Below are 23269 nucleotides of genomic sequence, written 5' to 3'. Positions count from 1 at the left end.
ATTCCCTGTTTAGGACCTTTAAGGAAGGAGGTTGTGCAGTGTCCTTAGGTTGCTTTGTTCTGTCTGACCAGCTTGTGGAATGCATTAATGGCTCCCCAGCACCTGTGGTGGTTTTTTTGTTTGCCTATTGTTTTGTTTAAGCAAACTGCCTTTTCTTCTTTACTTCTGTAGCAAATTAAGTTAATAACAAGTTACTTCTCTCTCAGCAGTGGTGGTGTTTAGTTACTCCTTAATTTGCACTCTTCCAATTGAGTGTTTCTTGCAGTTTTTGGTATTTCCTGAAAAATTGTACTATCTCCAATCTACTTCTAAATTCAGTTTGAAGATACTGTGAAGTTTTAAGTTCTGTAACCATTTCAAGCTCTTACTGCAAGCTCTTTAAAGTGTGGTCTGTACCTGTTTTGAAAATCACTAAAGAGAATGTTGAATAAAATCAAGTCTTGATCCCCTGATACTCTGTTGTAATGGGAGATATCAAACTACTGATAAAAACACTTCCAGGGTGAGTTGTAGAAATGTCAGGTCCTGCAGTGTGAGCTTGCACTGCCATTCTGCCCTCCCTGATTTGCATGAGGTGGGCCTTGCAAATGTTCCAGCCTGGGGAAGGGTTTGAACTGGAGTCCATGGCTTGTTAAAAACATACAGTTGTCATCCAGTCTTGCAAACCCACTGAACTAAAAGCATATTTCTAGTTTTGCTGCAGCTGGGATTGCTTGTTAGGCAGCTGCCATGGGGTGACTCTGCTCTGTCTTCTCCTCATGCAGTGATATCCATGCTTGCTTTAAAATTAGTGTCTCAAGCATACTGTGATTTTTTTATTATTATTTCTATTTTGTGTCTTCCTTCTTTTTCATCCAGTTGATCATTTTATTCTGGGTAAAAATTAGTTAGTGTGAACTGTTCCTGACACAGCTGTGTTGACTTTTTTCTTTGCTTTTGTTGAGCTGCCTTTGTTGGTGCTTACAAATACACTGGTTTTAGTAACTTGCTTCAATACTCCTAAGAATTCTGACTGGGCTTGAATTTGTTTGGCTTTTCTGCAGACTGGTAGTATAGCTTCTCCTTCATGAACTTGCAGTTGAGGAATGGTTGTTTTTAGCTGGGCTGACTCCTGTTTACACACATAATAACCTGCTGTCTCTGCATGAAGCAACTCCTTGTGACAAGGGGAGAAAACATCTCAATTACCTTGCTGATCCAAAGTGACTGAACAGTTGCGCTGACTCTGGAATTCAGCAAACACTAAAATGTGTGCAAAAAAAATAAAGGTAGATGCACACAATAGTGAAGGTTATGTTTAAAAGTGTCTTAAGCAATTCTGAGTGCAGTTCTTAAAGATGTGTTCTGGTTTCTTTTAGCTTGTTACTGTTACTAGAAGGGTTATCCTTTGTCTGAAGACCTGAGTAACAGCACAGCACATTTACTTCTCTCTTCACTGTTATTTATCTGCTCCTGTACCTGTTCTCCTCTCTTATTTTCTGTGCTTCTAGACTCTCTTGGTGTTTGCAGGATGAGGTGCAGTTAGCAGGGGAGAGCTCACTTACTCTGTTGTAGTTCCTGTGTGCTCACACTTCTTTTTGAAGTCCTTTTCCTCTGTCACATCATATATCCATGCTGTAATATACAACTGAATTAATGTTGGAACTCTGAAGAAGCTCCTCATACTGATCTCCAGATACATTTTCTATCACTTCTTTGTATCAGAGTTTCTTCCATCTGTAAACTTGATGTAATCTTTATCTGCCAGCTCAGGCATTCCTTTAGATGAGGGTGGGAAATGTTCAATCTGCAGCATCCATGCCCTAGAGCCCGTGGCTGCATGAATAATGCTACTGTGTAACTTCAATGTGTGGTCTTCCAGAATATTTTTCTTTCTGAGAACTGCAGAGAGCTTTAAAATAAAGTCTTGTTTCTGTCTCTACATCCTTTCTTCCTGTTCCTTGCATTCAAAAGCCTTTCAGCTTGTGATGGAGTTTCAAATTCTATCACTGTCATCATATTATCTCCTTTATATTGGACTGTAAACCTGTTTGTTTTTTCCCCTGTATAATTGGAAATAGTACATTGCTGCCATCTCAGCAACAAAGTTTTGTCAAGCATGTTCTAAAAATGTAGGGGTTGTCCTGTGTAGAGCCAAGAGCTGGACTCTGATCTTTGTGGGTCCCTTCCAAGGATATTCTCTGGTTCTGTGATTTATCTCCTGCCACATAGAATAGGTATTCTTGTGACCATCTCTTCCTGCTCTTTCTCTCTTTTTTTACCACTCAGTCTTATCCTGTGGCTGATTACATGGATGGTTAGTTTGGTGGTGTTTTTTTCTTTTTCTGAGATAAGTTTCCTCATGAATAAATAGAAATCAGATACAGAAAATGGTACAGCACAACAGTGCTTCTTTTCTCCCCTGCTTGCCCTTCTTAAATTATGTTAGTATTCTCTTCCTACCAAGTCTGACATTGATTCAGCTTCTGGTGTCTGGTTTCTTGTCCACTGTTTCCAGTCTTCTTGGCCCTTCAGCAGACTGAGCAGTCATGCCCCTTACTGTGTTATTCTGTACCAAATTGCAGTTTCTTGCACTTCTCTGCCAGCCCCTTGGTTCCCAAGCTTTTCACTGGATATACCGTGTACATTTTAATTTGTGAAGCATTCAAACCTAGCTAAAACCCTGCTAAATATTTGTCCTGCAGAAGGGAGGCTGAAGTGAAGCTCTTGCTCATGATCACAGCAGCATCCTGTACACAGCAATTACTGGATGAATCTGTTTTTTTCTGTCCCATTGCTGAGGAATGCTGATCAAATCCTACCTGGACATTTGATAACCAGATCATTATTCCTGAAACCCTGCATCATTCAGGTGCCTCTATTTCCCTTAAAAGCTGTGTTCCAGGGTCTGGTGGTCAGGAATAGTTCATGGTTCCTTCTGAGTGGTGTCACTGTTGCTCTTGGAGTGGATGAACTGTATCCACTGTGGATGTTCCTTTCCAGATCTGTGTTGTGTTAGTGACTTATGTGGAACTCCTACAATCTCCAGCACTGTGAAAGCTGTGTGGGAGGCTTTCAAGGATATTAAGGAACTCCTTCAGTAAATTCAGACCAGGAGTTATCAGAAACTTTAAAGCCAGTTTTGGTGACAGCTTTCAGATAAAACCACAGTCAGAAGAACAATTTACAAGGTTAATGATGTCTTTTACCTGTTGTATTCTCTGCCAGGGGTTATCTGTAACAGGAGGGAGAGAGGGTGACTTGTCCTGGCTTATTGAAGTGATTGCTCACCCTGGTGGCTTCTGGCAGCTCTTGGCACAGCTAAGCTGATCTTTGCTGTGGGTGCTGTCATTGTCCTGGGTAGCTTCTAGTGTAAGGAAAGAGCAGGAGATTTATAAATATGTGTGTGTGTTTATATATACATATAAGAATAGTATAGAGTACTTTGGCATAACACCTTTCAATAAAGTTTATCACTATAATTACACTGATAAATTTGACTTAATGTATTGGATTGGATCAGTTCCATAGTAAACATTGTGATGAAAAAAATCTTTGGTCTTTAATATTTTCATTCTCTGGCATCTGAAGTTTGATATTCAGCATATCAAGCAACTTTTAAAACAGAAGTATGGCTTGGAGTGCCCTGAAGTGCAGATATGTGAGTGTGCAGTAACAGAAAATAAAATGTGTTTTTCCCTAACTAGGTTGCTTAGTACATGTGAGAACATCACAAAACTACATTTCTACTTCCCCATTTCCTTTTATCTGTTGGACCTGGCTGAGGGGAAATGATTATGCCAATAGTCAAGGTGAAAAGTAGAGCTGGGAGTCCTCAGCACAGCTCCTGCTGCTCCAAGAGAATTCTTAAGCTTTTTAAATTGTATGGCTTCCATACTAATTCTTACTAAAAAATCAGGCAGAATGGTGCAATTACTGTGTATATTTGTGGTTTCTGTCTTCCTGCAAGCTGTTCACCAGGCTAGGCAGTTAGCTGAGTGTAATTTTGCATACTGCTCTCTGCTGTTTTTCCTTTTTAAAGGGCCATTAAAATTTGGCCATTAATTTCATGTGAAACTTTGAGAAGTCAGTTATACCAGCAGTTGTTTAGATTAGTAAGAAGGTTTAGGTTCTTAAGTTTGAGTTCTTCAAATGATTGAGAGTTGCCAGAGGTCCCAGCCCCCAATCTAACCATGGGGACAGGGATATGGAGAGCTGCTGTGGCATTGCTGTGGTGGAATTAACACTTTAAAGAAGGTGAGAGAACCCAGCCTCTGTGGAACTATTTCTGTCAAATACTCCTGGAACCAACGAATGAACTTGAAATATGACTGGATACCAGGAGCATAACACAGCTGAAACATAAAATACAGTAGGAGAGGTCCTGACGTTGTATTGTTGAGATCAGGAAGCATTTTTGGTCCAGGATCTTGTTGGGCCACCCCAATAGAAACACAGCCCAGAAATGCAGCCTGTGGCTTGCAATAGACACTTCTGAGGAACTTTAGGTTTTTATGTTTTAGGCAGTATTTGGAAGCTTTTCCATGAGTGTTGATGTTATATTCCTTTTCTCCATCTGCAGACACTTATTTTTTTTGTTTTTTTCCTCTTCTTTTTTCCTGCTTTTAAAGATCTTGAAATTCTGAGAGGAAATCACCCTGCAGGAAATCATCCTGCATTTCTGAGAGGAAATCACCCAGGCAAAGGCATGAGTGGAGCTGAAGGATCTGTTCAGTGGATCTGAGGAAATGGCTTCAGCAATGCTGCAGAAGTTTCTGTGTCATTCATGAGTGTTCAGAACTACCTTAGAGCTCTCTGAATAGAGAATTATGCTTTGTACTGAGTCCCACTGCAATCTGAGTCAGTATTGATGAATAATTAATTTGTCCCAAAAAAAAAAAAGGAGCTATGATGCTCTTGTAAATAACATCTACTGGCTGAAATAAAAAACAAAAGCATGTCTCATTTTGTAGTGAAGGGTGGGAGAAGGGGAGAAAGTAAAAATCATTTTGGTGAATAAGATTGAGGAGCAGAGTGGCAAAAATACAAATAGATTGATTTTCTACTCTTTAAATGGTCTCTAACAGTAGGAGCAAATAAAATGCCAGTGCAGGGAGTTTTCTCTGTACAAGCCTGTATGACAAGGTGCTCAACTTCAGCTGTCTGACAAGATTTATTTGTAACCTTCCAGGTTGTTTTCTATTAAAAATCACAAAAAACAGCACTGGGAGTTTGGATATTTTTGCCTTCTTGCCTTTTTGCCCAAAAATGAGCACTGTCCACTTGCAGAATAACTTGCAGATGAATCTTCAGGAGACCAGCTTGCGTGAGTGTGCACCCCCACAGAAACACACATTCAGCTCCTTCTTGGTGGGTTCTTCTCCTCCCTGGTCTGCTCTAGATTCAGATGCCTCCTGCTGGGAATCTGCTCTGTGAGGCAGCTGATCTGCAGAGATGAGAGTGGAGAGCTGAGCTTTGGCTGGAGGCAGCTCTGTGCTCACATCTCCTGCATGCTGGGCAGAGGATCTCGAGTGCAGATCAGAGATGATGAGCAGAGGCTGAGGAGGTTGTAAGTCAGGCCAGGAGGGATCTGTCCACGTCCTTCCAAAGGAAGTACTGCTTGGCAGGTGCTGCAGAGGCTTCAGAATGAATGAATGGGAAAATATATTTGGTAGCCCCCACCAAAATATATTTGGTGGCCCTGGAAGAGTTCGGTAGCCCCCAGGAGGGTTTGGTAGCCCCCAGGAGGGTTTGGTAGCCTCCAGAAGGATTTTGTTGCCCCTGGCATGGTTTGGTGGCCCCCAAGAGGGTTTGGTGGCCCTGGCAGGGTTTGGTGTCCCCCAGGAGGTTAGAAGTGGCCCCAGGAGGGTTTGGTGGCCATCAAGAGGGTTTGGTGACCCTGGAGAGATTTGGTAGCTGCCAGGCAGGTTTGGTGCCAAACACTGCCCGGGGCCACCAAACCCTCCTGGCAGTCAGCAAAACCTCCTGGGGGACACCAAACCCTCCTTGAGGCTACCAAACCCTGCCAGGGCCACCAGTCCCTCGTGGAGGCCACCAAATAAGACTGGAACAAGAGACTAAGTGGGTAACAAAGTAGAAATATCCTCATGGAGATGAGGGTGTTCTAATTTGATCAGTTGTATTTGCAGCACAGTAATGCTTGGATACAACACAAAGCACTGGAAGGGGAGAGAAGCTGTGAAGAGGATTGTGCCCTGTGCAGGAAAGATGGGTGTGAGTGCATCCCTGAGATGTGCTGAGCCTTAGGTTTGGGAGAGCTTTTTCTCTATTAAACAGCTGTGTATGTACATAATATACACATAATCCACAGTACCTGCACAAGGAATTGGGCTGTGGCAGCTGCTGAGCATTCCCAGGTAGCTGAAGGTGTTAGGTCTCAAATATCCTTTCCAGCAGGCGCCTGATGGAGTTGTGTAGGACATGAGAGTTAAATCAGAGCTGCTGATGTTTGCATGTTCAGTTAGTAACTAATAAAGTGTAAGGATCTTCTGTAGAAATAAACCTCAGTTCCAGCTGGACAATTTTGATCCTTGTCCAGATCCTGCTAGAGTTTCCTAGCTATTTACAGGGTGTTAGCAGTGCTCACAGATGGCTATCTCATGCTTCTGAATATTTTTAATTGTACCTTTGCAGTTAAAATTAAAGGGAAGCAGTCCCTTTGTGGTGTCTCCCCTGAGCTGGAAGGCAGCACAAGGTGAGATAACATTTAACCATTCCTTTGCATCTGGGTGGGGATTGCTGAGGTCCAGCTGAGGTTGTGTTTGGAGGGTGGGAATGTGTGGAAGGGGTTTATGGGCACACCTTCACTGTGCTGGTGACAGTTCCTGGCTGTGGCTGCCATGAGCAGCCTCCCCTGATGGAATTGTTCTGGCTCTCAGTTACTGTGCTTATCCTGATGCACTTAAAAATTGTTAGTGAGTTGGCAAGACTCTGTGGAGCCATGATGTGCTCTGAGAGGGTTCATTTTTTTCAGCTGGTTGTTTTGTGGTTTATAGAATTATTGAATCATTTAGGTTGGAAAAAACCTCTTAAGATCATCAAGTCCAACTGTTAACACCATATTCACCATCCCATGTCCCCAAGTGCCACATCCACACAATTTTTGAACGTGTCCAGGGATGGTGATTCCACTGTTCTGGTGGAATTCGAGGTGTTCCTATGCTTGTTTCTACCTGTAGTATCTTAATTGTTTACAAACTTGAGATTGAAGTAAATAAGGGCTCTTGGGAGTGCACTTAGGATTGTGGAATCAACCATGGCTTTCTAAAGACCAGCCTTATTGATTATTTGTTTAGTTATTTCTTTTAAGGGCTCTTGGGACTGCACTTAGGACTATAGATGCAACCATAACTTTCTAAAGACCAGACTTATTGATTAGTTATTTAATTATTTATTTTAAGAGTAATGGGAGTAGGAAATTAATGACTTTCTCAGTGTGTAGAAGCTGCTGGATCCTGGAGCAACCACTTGCAGGGGAGATCCAGCTTTGCTTCTGTAAATTTGGACCAAAAAGGCTGTGCTGAGCCATTTGGTGGAAATGACAAATAATTTATCCAGAGCAAGATAACTGATTTTGAGCAAATCTAGCAAATGAGGATTTTGAGGTTTTTAACTCCCTACTATGAAGTCCTGTAATGGTCAGTAGGTATTTCAAGGGGTTTTTTTTTAAGTTGTTATCTTTTTTTATTGTGCTCTTCAAAAGTGTAATTTATGTCCAAGTTTCTGTGGAATTATTACAGGGTCTAAAGGGTACAATCTCTTGGGGAGATTATCCTTGACCAAATTCTAGCTACCTGCTCCTAAAAGGAAAGAATAGAGAGCCAAACTGCTTAAAAAAGAAAAAAAATAATGTAGCTAAGCAGATCTGAGGGTTGTATGCACATGCATCTGAACAAGTGCAAAGGAAATTTAAGGTCATATGGATGGGATTGCATGTCCTTGCTACAGACATGCAGCACTAAAACCATTCCAGCCACATGGAGCCTGGTTTTGTAAACAAAGTGTTGGAGTTGTGATGCTCTGTGTAGCCTGAAGAGAATGGAGCTGATTGCAGAACTTGCCTGCTGCCTCTTTAGAAAATAGAAAATTGCTATGTGAAAAGTGAAACAGGTAGAGGTAAAGATTCAAGAAATATTAATTTAAGGAGCTTGAGTTAGTCAAACCCAAATTTCAGACTGTCTTCCTCTGTATATAACAGTGTTGAGATGCATGTTCCTGTAGGTTGCTGTTAAGGGGAAAAAAAGATTTTTTGAGAGTATAACTCTTCAGCATGGAGGTCCTTTCTCATCAAAGAAGAACAATGCATTTTGTTGTATTTAATCTGAAAGGAAAGATGAGTCTGAAATGCAGAGTGCAATCCTGTGACTGTCTGTCCAGGTCTCAAAGTGTGAATTTGAGTTTGGCTTTAGGGTTGTCCTTCTGCACAATGGTGTTCAGTTGATTTGGCATGTTTTTTTGCTACTTTTTTTAAGGTTACTTAAATAAAACAACACAATGTTTTTACTTGCAGCACTTGAAGAATCGGAAAGTGACATTTATGTGCGATTCATGAGGTCACACAAGTGTTATGACATTGTTCCAACAAGCTCTAAGCTTGTTGTTTTCGACACTACGCTACAAGTGAGTATTTTCCTTTCAGTCTGTCTTTGCTTCCAGTTCATTTTTATTTTCTTTAATGAGTGTTTCCTGATTGTTAAATGAAATTTGATCTCTTGAAGAGAAGCACTGCCGTCGTGCTGTGCTTCGACTGTACAAAATTACATTGTTTCTGCTGTGTCTTTCATGTTGTGCCAGAGGAGGAGTTGGGGGAAGACATCCTAGCAGAACAGAAAGAGGGGATGTAACCTGGTTTGCAGTTGAAATCTTTATCTAAAACCAAAAATTTCAGATGAGCCCAAATTTATATTGGCTTCTTCATGGTTACCTGACTCTTCATAAAGACATTTGGTGTAAGATCCTTGTAACAGCTGAGGAGTGCCCAGGTGCTGTGAGGCTGTTCCTGCTATACTGATAAGACAGTTTAGGGCTCAAATGGATGGCTTAATTATGCAAATTATTACATTCTCCAGAAAATTTTTGTTTTCAGCTTCTCATTTTGCATTTAATCAGTAAATCATCTGCTAGACTCTTGGCTCTGTCTGAAGAGTTTACTTGCCAAAAGAAGGCATTAGCTGCCTGCTATAGAAACAGACTAATCTGTTCTGCAGTGTGGCAGAAAGCTGTGGCTTTCTTTGTTTCCTGGATTTTGCAATTGGTATTTTTTTTGCTTGCTTTGGTTTCTTGCTGTTTCAGTGTATTTTTCCTTGTAAAGATGCTCAAATTCTGACTTAACTAAGCCCATGTAGTAATTTTGGTCTGGAATGTGCTACTCAGACCTTAGCTTTCCACAGTCAGAGGCAGCCATGTAACAGATACTCAGTCCCAAAACATTCACAGAACCATCTTGTGTATCAGATAATTGTATATAGTGCTGGATTGAGGGCTGTGATCTGAAAGCTGGAAAATCTACATTGACACTTTCACCATCTTAGAGAGGGGAAAGTTCTGCAGTGTTTCCTTGCTTCTGCCTGGAAGAGAGGATGACTGTCAGCTCTTGAGTAAAAATTTAGATCTCTTTAACCTGAAAAATCAGATTTAGGATGATGGGGTTCACTGTTACTATTTCAGCTCTTCTCAAAGACTGTTGGCCTCCTGTTCATTCCAGAAGATTTTTTCCCCACACTGTGCTGGGAGTTGGTGTCTGCAGTGGGCATGACCCACAGCCTGCACTGTCAGTGCTCCCTGGGTCACTGCTGCAGTTGGAGAGATGATTGCTCTTTATTCCATTTGCCAGTTAATCTTGAGGCCATTGGGGCAGGCCACTGATTCCTTTTGGAGTCTCCAGATCTCTTGGTGAAAGACATCATGCCAGGTACCAGTTTGCATTGCTGGAGCTGTGCTGAGGAAATGCTGTTGATGTCAGGAAGTGAGAGTTTCCTCCCCAGGGGCTGAGCCAGTGTGAGGTAACACCTGGGGATTCTGTCAGTGAGTGAGCCTTGGGAGTTTGCACCATGAAGGAGAACAGGTGATTTAATGGTGATGGAAAACCTCTCACCAGCACTTCACCAAAATCCCTGCCTTATTTGGCATCCCTGAGGATTGTCATGGATTGCAGCTAGAGGAGAACAAAGTCTGTGATGTTGGAGTCTCATTCTCAGTCTGCTTCTGCAGGTATTTGAAAGCTGTGGTGGTAGAAGGGAGGTCTGGAGTTGTTCATTCAGACTCTAATACACAATAAATATGGACTAAATCTTGCGTTTGTATTGCTGGTGAGGAGCTTTTTTTTTCCCCTCTGAACTGCATTTTTTTTTTACTTTGCATTATTACATTTAATCCACTTGCATTACTTTTAATTTATAAAGTTATAAACTTTTCTATAAATTCAAGTTTGCTTTTAATACTTTAATACTTTACAGTATTAAATTAATACTGTAAAGCCAGGAGTCCTCTTCCAGCATGGGCACTATCTTCCAGTTTATTTGCAGGTTTTACAGAACTATTTAAGAAAACACTAAAAAGGGAGATCTGAATGCTTCCCACGCCTACACTGTTAGGAGGTCTTTTAAATATTTCTGTTCAGTATTTCTGTTTAGTTCTTTACCTGGCACCCTGTGTTCATGTTCACCAATCATTCAGTTTGATTGGTGTGGCTGGTGCACAAACATGGATGGAATATGGAAATAGAACAGCATTTTTTATTTGTCTAAAATAGCAGAATAAGTACATGGTGGAGAATTAACCCAATAAGGGTGGTCAGATAAAATTTCTGAGCTGTTCCTTGCATTTTAATTTTTGATGTATAAATTACTTATTGTCCAGTACCTCAGGACTTTGTTTTCAAAGTATTAACTGATACAGAGCTCTGAAACTGACACTCTTCAGTGTTCATGAATCCTCTCAAATGGATATTTGTCTTTCTTGGGTCTTTTTCTTTCCTACCCACATCAGTGTTTCACTAATATAAAAACAAACAAACACAAAACACCACCAAAAAAAAAAGACCTGATGCCTTGAAAAAGTTCTCCAGTGATTTGAATTCAGGTTTTTATTAATATTAGAACTAAAACACACAATTTAGGAGCTCACTTCTTGCTTCCCTTAGTATAAGTTAGTAATCATCAGTGGAGGAAGAAGAAAAAATGGACCTGGGTTGTGTTCTCATGGCATCCTTTGAAAGATTCCAGATTTTTGGATTTTTGTTTGGGAACAGTGTCCCATCTCCCTCTGCTGGTCAGCGACCACAGCACACATCACATGTTCCTACCCTGGAAAATGATTCCTGAGATACTTTGGAAAGTATTCTAAACCTGTTGTTAGTTGGGGGAAAATTGGAGATGTTACCCTTGTATAACAGGGTACCAGTCATACCACTGAGGCAACACTGATTCATAAAAGTAAATATTTAGTCTCAGTGTCTGTGAGGGAATTAGGGAAGTTTCAAAGGGAATCTTGTTTTAGCCCTAAGAGAGGGGATGGTGAGGTGCCCTTACCCTGGAAATAGAAGGAAGACTGAGGTGCTTTTACCCTGGAAATAAAAGGAAGGCTTTAAATAGCAGAAATAGCAGCTAATGAAGAGCAGGAAAGGGCTGAGAGCCTCTTCAGCCCTGTTGTGTGTCAGTCAGAAGGTGTGGGGAGCTTGGTTCCAGCACCTCTTGTGTGCTGCAGTGTGCAGAGCACAGGCTGCTGTGTGTCCTCTGTGTCCTCTGTCACTGCACGTGGCTGTCACAGCTGGGCTGGGGCTCCTGCACCTCCATGGCAGTGCTGCAAGGGCCCTGACAAAGGAGGAGTGAGGAGAAGCGCTCCACTGATATCAGAAGGCTAATTAATTATTTTATGATACTATATGAAAGGCTAATTAATTACTTTATTATACTGTATTAGTCTATACATCTAAAACTGAATCTGTTAAGTTCTTAACTCTGTATACAACTGTATACACTGTGCTGAATTTTGTGACTGTCACCACACACACTCGTGGCCCTGATAGGCCAAGAAAACAAAACACCATGACTTTGGGTAAACTATCTCCATATTGCATTCTACCTTTGCACAAAAACAGGCACAGCAAATGATTCTGTGCTTTCATTTCTGAAAGAAATTGTGTTTTCTTTCCATTCCAAAAAAGAATTGTGTTTTCTTCCTCTGATGTTCAGAGAATGTGAAGCCCAGAAATATTCTTGGGAGGAATTGTGCTTTGCTTTTCTCTGTGAAGAGAAATGTGGCTACACACCTCTGCTGGCCATCACTGAATAAATGCAGTGTGCTGAGTCTGCCTCAGTGAGGTTTCACCTGGAGCCTCCCCAAACCAGGATCTGTCTCTGCTCTGCCTGCCTGGGGAGGTGCCTGGCCCATCTGAACCCTGGAAGAGGCAGATGGGAAAATGCTTGCTGGCACAGTTTTCTTGATTTAGGCTGACAGTGGACTGTTCTTTCACCTTTTCAGTTTATTAATACTTATTTGCTCCTCATAAATATTTATGGAATAATATTGAGCTTCGTGGCTGTGCCTTTCCCTGCCTGTGACCCACGAGTGCTCCCTGTTTGTGACAAGCTCTGCCTTTGGCTTTTCCCAGGGGAGATACTGTCTTTGCTTGGCACACATGAAAGCAACTTCATAAAGTCAGATCTGACCAGGGAGGGAGTCAGGAGACAATTAGATGTTATGAGCTTTCCTCAAGTGAAGTCTGGAAATTTGACTCTGCGGATGATGGGGAAATTGGGCAAGTTGCAACAGTGCACAGCTCAGAGTGGATAAACTTTCTCATCTTTTACACATCTCCTGAGATGTAAACAGGAGGATAAACCCTCCACAGCCCCCAGGAGGGGTTAGGGAGGTTGCCCTTGAAGGGCTGCTCTAAGACTGTTTTTCATTCTAATTCTGCTTAATGTAAATGGCTCTGGTTTGTCTTTATGATGGACTTCAGGAAATCACTGAGCTGAATTTGGATTTATTGGTCACCAGCTTGTGTCTTCAGCCCAGCATGTGAGCACTGTCATTTGGGGTGTAGATGATCTGGGGGAAGGAGGGGACACCCAGGGCTGCCTTTCCTTTCTTTTTGTTGGTTTTGACCTGTCAGGTACATACAGTGACACAGCAATCTGATCTTTTCCTTTGGTGGCAAACAAAACAATTCCTGTATTAACTAAAAGATGAATGAAATACAACACTGTGTTGACATTCTGTCTGCCAGGTTACTTTGTCTAACATCATCTAATGGGATTTCAGTTTTTCCTTGTTGCTGCATGCATCTGGTTTTTCTAGAGGCCAATACATTCCCTCCCCACCCCATCCTGAACTGTATTAGCATTTTTTAAGGAAATGCCTCTTACCTAGCTTATAGCAATCTCAGAAGCTTAACTCCAAAAGCTTTCTTAAGGCCAGATTTTTGTCTGACCTTGAAAGAAATGCATTAATTTGTTGTAGCTTTGCCCAGACTACACAAAGATGAGAAGGATTAGCTTGTTTTCTAGCACAGAGCAATTAACCCTTGCAGAGGAGTGTGGAAGGGGAGTGTTAGATGGGGATTCCCTGCTTTGTATCAAGCAGGAATCTGCAGTCCCAGGAATGATCTGCTGGCAAATGTAGTGGCTGTGTCTTGTGGAGTTTGTATAAGCTGTCTTTGGCTCAAAAGCTCAATCTAATCTTTGACTAAATCATGTTCTTACCTGTTACAAGTAAATTTGGGGTTTAATAATAAAACATATGTAGCTTTTGCTCACCATGACCTTGAAACTGTTTTTAAAGCATTTGTCCAGCACTTCTTCATAAGCTAATAAAAATTTCACATGTTTATGTGGAAACAGTAATCAGAATAAGCTTTCAGAATCCTAAAGACTCTTTCCTTTTATTTCCTTCTGTATGCAGAAGAAATCTTTGCGTGACTCGGTTAAATTATTTAACCTGTCTGTTTAATGAAATTACCTAAGTTGTTAATGGACCAGATGTTGTTATCACCAGTGCAGGCTTTTGTCAGAACCTGTCACTCTAGTAAAGAGCTCAAATAATTTTCTACCACATAACTAAAAAAAACCATTTAAACAATGTTCTGGAAACTTCTTTAGTGATTTGACCAGCTGGCAGTAAGAATACCTTGTAACTTCTACAGACCATGCAATGGATTCTACATTAGAAGAATGGAAGAGGATTTATATTTCTCTTCCTTGGGGTGACTCTATTCAGAAAATGGATTTATTATTCTGATTCTCTCCAGGTCATTCTTGACTGGGGTGTTGCCTCTCTCCAGGGTAATGAGATAAATCAGGCTTCCAGGAATAATGCTCCAGGATGGTTTCTCCCAGAGCCACAGGGCAGACTGGCTCTGCTGTCACACAGCTCTACAAAGGGGCTGCCTGTCTGTTCCTTAGCTGCCACTGAGGTTTCTCCCTGATGAAGCTGCTGCTGTCTGCATTTCTGAGCAGTGTGAATGCCCCTCCTTGCTTCCCCTGCCCACAGAACTGTAAGAGAATCAGCTAATTTAGCTGCTAACCAGCATGTGGGCTGAGGCACTGGAGCAGCCACATAAAAGCTCCCTTCATTGAGATCAGGCTGGAATCAGTAACCTCATATGGGAAGACTTGTGTTTTTTCAGAGCTTCTCCTATTGCTGGTATACAAGTATAGGTGTTTAATTCCTGCAGCTCTCAAAATCAATAGGAAGTGTTCCTTTGTGGGAATGATAGTGTCACTTAAACAGAAATTTCTGTACAGGGTGTAGGTGAGGTGTTTGTGTTTCATTCAGGTATCATTCTTCCTGCCTTCTCTGCCCCATCACCACTTTTTGGATAAGATCTTAGTTTGTGTAGGAATTTCTGTGCCCTTCCCCATGCACTGATCCCACGGCTCTGCCTGCCACAATTACCCGATGTTCCCTCTTTGGCCCATTGTGGTGTGAAATCTGGCAGCAGAAAGCTCCAGTTTGGGCACACTGACACAGAGCATCAGTGCAGGACTTGGTTTGGTGCCTTTGGCTGGACTGGGACTTTTCCATGGGCATGTGGTGTTGGGAGGAATTCTGCATGGGGACATGGCACCAGCTCCCAGGGGAGAAATCCAGAATATGTGCATGGTTTTAACTTGAGGATGAGACCCTACCTGTTACTTCTGGGGTTTGGCTTGGCCCTGAAGGATATTAAACCATCACATCTTAAATTTTACTTAGCTATGGTGATAAGAAATGCATGATCTACCCAGGAGTGCTCCTTTTCCATCACCTGCAGAAGATAAATGAATTTTTGATCTGGTTTCATACAAGCTTTCCAAAATTCAACCTGGAATTTGAATTTGAGCTAGAAGACCTGATTGTGAATGTTTATTGATTGGAGTTTTTCAGATGTTGAAGCAAGTGTAGCTGCCCAGTTAATAACAGGTTTTTCCAGTGTTTCTCCAATCTACTTGGTAAGGTAAAGGAAGAAATTCTGCTTGATATGGTCCAGGAGTGCTTGTCCCTTGCTGAAAGTCTTTATTGTCCTTAAGTAGCCTCTTGGTTTCACAGCATAGTCCTTTGAGAAGGAAATGCTCCTAACAAATTCATAGACCAAATTAAAAATAATTGGAAAATTAATTTGAATGCAGCAGTCACAATGCTGAGATGCTTGGTTGTGTTCTTCATACAGGTTTAGTGTCTCCAGACAAATCAGTTTGTAAAAACACTGAATTATATAAATACCCCAGAAGAGAGATTTTTAACTTTTCTAAGTAACTGCTTTACAGGACTGTAGATCTCTGTGACTTGGAAAGATGTCTGGATTGGGCATTACAACTTTATTTGAAGGGAAGGAAAAAAAGGAATTGCAAGTTAAATATGCTTCCCAATATGAATTGCTTCAAAGTGAAATTGCCCTATGGAATTGGAGAATATTTAGCTTGTTCTGCTTTTGTATTATCAGGATGGTAATTGTGGGATCTGGGGATGAATGCAGGAGTATTCCAACTTAGCTCATAGGAAAAAATTCTTTGAAGGTGATGCCAGCAGCAAGGAAGAGGAAGGCTGTCCAAAGAGCTCTGTGGCAAAGTTGTGTTTTCAATTTAGTAATATTTAGTAAACTTAGTAAAACCTGTTCCCAAATAATATTTCATGGGCTTTGTTCAGGCTGCAGCCTTGTGCAGAGGAAGCACTGCCTGAAATCCTGGTGGTGTGAGGGAGCAGCAGGGCAGATGTTACACACCTGTCTTATGGAGCAGGACCATCAGCTTTACCTGCAGAAGGTTTTTCTTTTTCCTCTCTTGGAGACTTGCTCGGATTTGGGCAGCCAGAGAACTTGCCATGCTGCTTAAGGAAGCACAGTCCTGTTTATGTTTGGCTGGAAACTGTTGCCTCATTCAGGAGTCTTGGCTCATAAACACTCTTGAACCAAGGGAATAAAGTGTGGGTTGCCCAGGTTTTATGCTGTACAAAGGTTGCAGCAGAGCCCTGATGATTTTCCTGTTACAACAGAGACCTGTGTGTCTTCCTGCTTGGTAAGAATTATTGAAATGAGAGTGTTTGGTCTCCTAAGAAAGGATTCTCAGAGTAACTTTTTCTTCCACCTTCATGTTCTTAACAGTGAGAACAAAGTCTGTGTCTGGAGTGACTTTGCCACATTGCTCATGTTGTGGAGATAGAGATAATGCTGTTTTCCTTTGAAATTATAAAACTTTTCCCCCTTTGCAAGGAGAAACCATTGAGAAGCCCCTCCATGGTACTTAAAACCATGTGAGTGTATTGGTGTAGAAATCCAACCTTCTCCTTTAGTTCTTCAGCTGCTCTTACCAAGTCTGCTAAGACTGGATGCCTTCTTCATGTAAATTCCTTTCAACCATATGTCAGACTTTGTACTTTGTTATGCTAGGAAGGATGGTTGTTTCTCAGGGACTGCTTGAAAGATTTGGGTTTGATACTGTGGTCTGCATGTGTATTTTTGGAGGTATTTCTCCTCTCTAGTTTTGTACTCCTTAAAAATAGCTGGGAATAAAAATAAGCTGGGAATTTGTCAACTTACCCAGTGAAAATGATGAATGTTCTACATCACCTTAGAGCATCCATTCATCAGGAATCAGAGATGATAAAAATGTCAGAGATCAGCTGAGTCTGATGCTGCTTTTATGAGAGCTCTGTGCCAAAGATTGTAAGAAGGAGCTTCTTCCTTTCTGTTGTGATCTGATAAAATAGACATTTCCTGGGGTTACTTAGGGCTTTCAGGCAAGTGGCTGATGCTGGCTTTTCCAGTGAAACAGAGGAACTTTTATCATCCTGCCTTTTGATGGCAGCCACAGCACAGAAGTCCTGGCAGGCCTTTGAATGCTGTCCATGCTACTGAACAACGATTTGCATCATCCTCCTGCTTGGTGCTGGCATATCTGAAGGTGTTCCACAGCTTTGTTTCTTTACTTCTGCCACCTTTGAGCCTTTTCAGTGAATGTTGTCACAAGGCAGTGGTGCTGAGTTGTGTTTTTCAGCTCAGTAGGATTCTCTGCTCAGCTCTGACCCTTTAGCACCAGGAACTGTGACAGCTCTTTTCTCACAAGCATTTGTCAAGGACAGGAATCTCTTTGCAAGGCAAATGAAGTCAAATATTTCCACAGCAGCAGTCACCCTCCTTGCCTTATGGGGCAGTCCTGGAAGACAAGTCTGAGGCCCCTGGTTACTTATGGACACAGTTACAGTTTCCACAACACAGTGTTTGGTAAAACAAACCTGAGTGTTGTACAAACACTGAATTTTTGGAAACTAGTTAATCCCCAGTTTTCCTTTCAGGTGGTTCCCTCATTCACAGATGTTTACTGGGGAGAGCATTTCTGCTAGGGTTTGTAAAATCCCTGGTATCTGGTAAGGAGGAGTGTCCCTTGCAGTGTTTCCCAGCAGTGAGGAAAAATTTATTCTGCAGTCTGGTGTAATCTTCTACCACTGTTCTGGTTTCACTGCCCAGTAATCCAGCTATTTTAGGAGCTCACTGACTGTAAGGGACAAGGTTTTCCAAACATTCTACCTGGTAAACAGGGCTATTATGTCTGGGTCTCTTGCTTTCTTGGTAGTGACTGTTGTACTGGAAGAGGCTTTGCCCTCCTTCAGACTTGCAGTGGAAATGCTTGAATGGTGTGCAGGAACGGTGACCTCCAGAGGCCGTGTCTAACCTAAATTAGCCTGGTTCTTTTATTCAGCATATTCACAGTGTAATGAGTTCCTGTAGTAAGAGAAGCTTGTTCCTGTTGTGCTCAGTGTAGTGGAATAGCAGCTCTTGTTGAGGTGATCTGTGATATATCCAGGATTTAATTGCTGTGGTTTTGCTGAAATGTGACTCTTCTGCTTAAAGGGCAGGATCTTGGAGAAGACAGTCACACAAAGTAGGATTGCTCTTCTAATTGTAAATGTCTAGACATCCTAGTGGGGGGGAGATGGCATCTGTGGGATGCAGCTTAATCCCTGTGGAAGGCTGTGAAGTCAGGGTGGATGTGCAAGGTCAGGGTAAATGTCAGAGCAACAGCTCAATTTGGGAGGATAAATCCCATTTTTAGTGGCTCATTGTGTGTGTGTTAGGACATGGTTAATGAGAACAAAAGTGCTTTGTTTAAAGAGTGTTTGTACATGGTGTTGAACAGCAGCAATCCATGGGCTCTGGGCTGCTGAACAATGGGTTTGTGAAGGTCAGGCCAGTCCAGCACTGTGGGCTGGAGAATTAACAACACTGTTGGAGGTCCAGAGATGGGACATGGTGGAGATCTTCAAAGGCTGCTAACTGTATATCATCAGAAAGCAAGGTCCTTGTGGGTATTGTCTGCATGAACATCACTGAAACATCTCAAAGTGCTGGACAGAAGCCCAGCTCCACAGCCCTGGGCTTGGCTGCCCACCATCAGTCCTTTGGGCAACTGAAATTGGTCAGCCACAGAAACTGCAGGTATCTGTTTGCACTAGCAAGCAGTTTTAGCAAATAAGAATGAAGATGGTTTTTACTTTGTAATTACCTCACTTAAATAAGAGACAAGTTTTAACATTAAGAACTGATGGCATTATTACATTATTTAAAAGGTGACCATGTAACACTTTCTGCAATACAACTGAAGGCAACAATAGCAGTGTCACTTGAGCTGTGGTCTAGGACACCAGCCCAGGGGGTTGAGTTTAAGTATTTCTTTACTAAATTTCAGTGATTTATTACATAAAATGTTTAATATTCTTGTACTTAAGCTAAAATCCTTGTCTTTTATGAAGGATTTAATTCTGAGCTGTCTTAGTAGCTGTATCTGTTCAGCAGATTTTATCTGTTCAGAATTTCCAAAATGTGTCTTTTAAAGCTAGACAAGATGGCACCTAACTGAAGATTCTTGTGATTCTTGGAGGCAAATAACTTGCAAGTAAATCAAACAGCAGGATCAGGGCAAGAACTTATCCTTTGAAGAATCCTTTCTTTTCCTTCTGGTTTGTCTACAAGCTCAGCATCTTGAGTAGTAGTATATCTTTGGAACTCTCTCTCTCTCTTGAAGTGTCTTTTCTGAATCTGAAATATCAGCCTTGCTGTCTCACCCATCTGAGCATGGTGCTGGCTGGTGTTCTTTGCTGCTGCTGTGTCTGGGAAAGAAGTAGTAGCAGGAATTTGGAGACTGCCTGAAGTGCTGTAGTTGGCTTTCCACACATTCTCTGCCAGGGGCATGCTTCTCTTCCAGGTTATCAATTACAGGGTTTGTAAACTTGCTGGAGGAGTTGTGTTGCATGATTGCTATCTGGGAGAAAGCTGTTTCCCCCTGGCCTCAACAGGTTAGCTGTTCCCTTCTGGCTCTGATCCAGCCTTGAACATCTTTCTCTCTTGTGGAGACTGGGGACATGAGCTGACAGTGCCTGACCTTGTGTGATGGCTCAGGGTTTCAGGCAGTGTGAGGTCCTTTTCCTTTTTTATGATAAAGAATGTTTAGAACTTATTTTGCCCCAAGCTGGAGCTGGTCTGTGTGCACTCACACCTGTCTTGTGTCTGCTCCCCAAACTGTTCCCTGCTTTTGCTGCATTAACTCAAAGTGTGATGCTGTTGTGTGGGAACACTTCATTTATCTTGCCAGGAGGGTTTCTTTGTGGTTTCAGTCTTCCTCATGAGTTAGGATGCTCCTGTGGTGGATTTGGTAATGTTTGTTTAGGCTGACTCTTCCTTGTCTCAGCAGGGTGGCTGAACACCTCTGGCACCTTTCTTTTTAATTATTTTCTAGATAAATCCTGTGGATTCAGTCTTACTTGTGGCCCTGGGGTTTTGTTGTTGTTTTTCCCCATGTGGCTTCTTCAGTTTCAGTGCAGTTAAGGGATGATGGCTGATGGTTATTCCTGTTCATTGGTGAGATGGGATCTCCAAAGTCAGGAGGCAGCTCCGAGATCTGCCATCTGCTGGTGTCTGGAGGGTGGATTTGCTTCTCATGGTCAGGGAGGAAGCAGTCAGGCTGCATAGATGTAGCAAGAAATACAGATTCTTATTCTAGTTCTTCTTATTCTCTACATCCTTCCTTGCCACTGCTTTATTGGCTGCTGATTCCATGACTGTGAAACCCTTTTATTCCTGTTAGTCTGATGTGGAGAGGATCCCCTTGCACATAATTTAAAGTGGAACTTTCAGATACTGATGTGAAATCATGATCTGTTCAGATTGCACTCAAAAATTGCAATTCTGTGTTACTTGGACCAAGGACAAATTTCATGGGTACAGAAATAAGAATTGGTTGTCCTGGTTTTGTGCCAGGTCAGGATTTGGGCAAAACCATCCCTTTTGTGTTGTGTTTTCCACAGGAAGACTGTTTGGGGGTGTGGGCAGGACAGGAAGGATGTCACACTCCAGCACATCACTAGATCAGGATTTTGGGGTGCACCAGTGCCTGGGTCCTTCATTTTCAGAGAACCAGAGTTCAGAAAGTGTTTCTTTCCAGAATAACACCATGACCCTGTAACCTCTGGTTCTGGGGAGGATTCATTAATTAAAAAATTGAAGTACTTGGTTGATTTCTTTAGCAGCAAAACAGGGCAGGTAATTCTTTTAACTTTCAGTCCTATTTAGAATAATCAAACTCTTTTTAATTTGTATAAATCAGGTGTCTAAAAGCTGTAGGGGACATGGAACTGCTGTTGTTTCAATCTCATATTTTTAACAACTTGCTGTAGTAAACATTGACTAGAACATAACACAGTCTTCATGTGTTAAATGTAAGGCCCTCTCTATATCAGATGCTTTAATTTAGAATATTCACAAAATAAAATAAAAACAGATCTGGTTTTGCTAAGCTTTTTCTAGCTTTTTAACCATTTTAAAAGTTAAAAGCTGAGGTTTTTGTTTAACATTGTGGTTTCTGTTCTGTTTTGAATGCCAGCTACCTGTTACAGTGCTTTTGGGTTTTTTCCTGGTGAAAGGGGAAACCTTTTGATGGTGTCTGGTGTGTTAAATCAAGGCAAAAATTTGACATTTATTTTGGTTTGGTTTTTGTTTTCAGGTAAAGAAAGCCTTTTTTGCCTTGGTGGCAAACGGTGTGAGAGCAGCTCCACTGTGGGAGAGTAAAAAACAGAGTTTTGTAGGTAAGTAGTTCTGACATTTTTCAGGATTACTTGAATTTCCAAGGTACTTTATTGTTCCAGAAGGTGGTCTGAGCCTGGCCATCACATAACATCCTAGAGAAATACTGGCAAAGAGAGTTTCTTTTCCCTCCTTGTGAGGAGTGCAATGGTGCCAGCTTTGACAGCTTTGCTCTACCTTAGGAATCATGAGGCTTCTTTTAGGTCCCACCCTTCTGGAATTCAGTCTCTAATATCTGCACTTCACTGTGTATTTAAAAATAAAGGCAATGGTCACAGAAAGGAAAATTTGAAAACAGGAACTATAAAGAGAATAATTTAATAATTTAATATCCTGATATAAGTGCAGTAGGAGGGTGTCTCTGCCTGTGCTCAGTGAGTGCAGTGAGGATCTCTAAAACCAGAACTGGAGATACAGAGATGTCCCATGTTAGGTGAAAAGCATTAGATCTGTGTACTGCTTTTTAAAAAATCATGTCATTAATTACCACAACAATAATCTTCCAAAACTAGATCTCCTTCAGTTAGAAAATGGGTCACAGTGGCAGTGACAAATAGAATTATATGTATTTGCTGTGACCTGGAACGTTGAGGATTCCTGGAAATGAATGGTAGATACTTAATAAAGCATTTGTTAAAATACTTTAAATCCATGTGGGGAGGAGCAGTCTTGCAATACATCATAGGAGTGCTGTGGTTTTTATTTTAATTTGATTTAATTTCATGTTCTGTCTATAACTAAGCTCTACTGATTTGAAGCTGACCTCCAGATTAATTTTTCCCTTCCCCATTTCTTAGTTTCTTCAGTTTAGATGTAGGAGTAGTAAACAGTGGAGCAATTGCATCTTCTCAAATCTAGAACTTGAAAGCTCAAAAAAGATTAATATTTTCAGGTAACTAAACTAATCATCAATATTATATTACATAGCTTGGTGTTGGTGCTTAAAATATATATATTTATATATTTACACAATGGATGTGCTATTTTTTTCTTTTGAAAAGTCACATTTCCATACAGGCATTGAAGATTACCATGGAAATGATTGAATGAAGTTCTGTAATAAGTAATAGTCAAGAAAAATGTATTACACTGTTCCTTCATTTGAGTCTAGGAGTCTGCCTGACTTGGCAAGTACATAATGAGAATGTGTCTTATTCAAAAAGAAAATGAAAGACAAGAATAGTTCTCCAACTTTAAAGATGTTCTAAACCCCCTCTTTTCCTTCCATGCCTTTGGGGGTGGATGTGGTCTGAATTCAAGGGGATTTTTGAGTCAGATTGAAAGTGAGGAGAACATGGGTTATAATATTGAATATTACTTCAGATGTGGTTTTATTCTGAAGCACTGTGTCAGTGTGAAAGTGAATAGACATGGTTTTGAAATCCCACTGTTAAATAGTCCAATACCAGTAGTATTTTACATGGGCTTAACTTTTATTATATTATATATTGTGCACATAAATAGAGAAAATAAAGTTCTGAAAGTTCTATATGTTAAGTATTTATCTAAAGACTTTTTTTTATGTATCACTTGTTACAGGAATGTTAACAATTACAGATTTCATTAACATACTGCATAGATACTATAAGTCTCCTATGGTAAGTATGATGTTAAGCTGTAATTTGATAATTTAATATACAGCACAGAGACTGATACACCAAACTGAGAAGTTTATGATGATTGTCATTATTATTTAAGTCTTTGCATGGTAACTCACAG

General features: G+C 41.2%; 1 protein-coding gene across 4 annotated transcripts in view; it reads left to right on the top strand.

The window, feature by feature from the left end:
- PRKAG2 (protein kinase AMP-activated non-catalytic subunit gamma 2) overlaps nucleotides 1–23269 on the top strand; it is a 222932-nt gene that overhangs the window by 184449 nt on the left and 15214 nt on the right. For all 4 annotated transcript variants that reach the window (XM_054274314.1, XM_054274315.1, XM_054274317.1 and 1 more), the window contains 3 exons: nucleotides 8510–8619; nucleotides 21471–21552; nucleotides 23090–23148. In XM_054274314.1, coding sequence (XP_054130289.1) covers nucleotides 8510–8619; nucleotides 21471–21552; nucleotides 23090–23148 — 251 coding nt within the window. The remainder of the gene's footprint in view (nucleotides 1–8509; nucleotides 8620–21470; nucleotides 21553–23089; nucleotides 23149–23269) is intronic.

The sequence above is a fragment of the Melozone crissalis genome, unplaced genomic scaffold (assembly GCF_028551555.1).
Source record: "Melozone crissalis strain CALT ecotype California unplaced genomic scaffold, PUWL_Pcris_2 ptg000016l_1, whole genome shotgun sequence".
Taxonomy (NCBI): Eukaryota; Metazoa; Chordata; class Aves; order Passeriformes; family Passerellidae; genus Melozone; species Melozone crissalis.
Note: the sequence above shows the minus strand (reverse complement) of the source record. Positions and strands in the feature narration are given on the sequence as shown.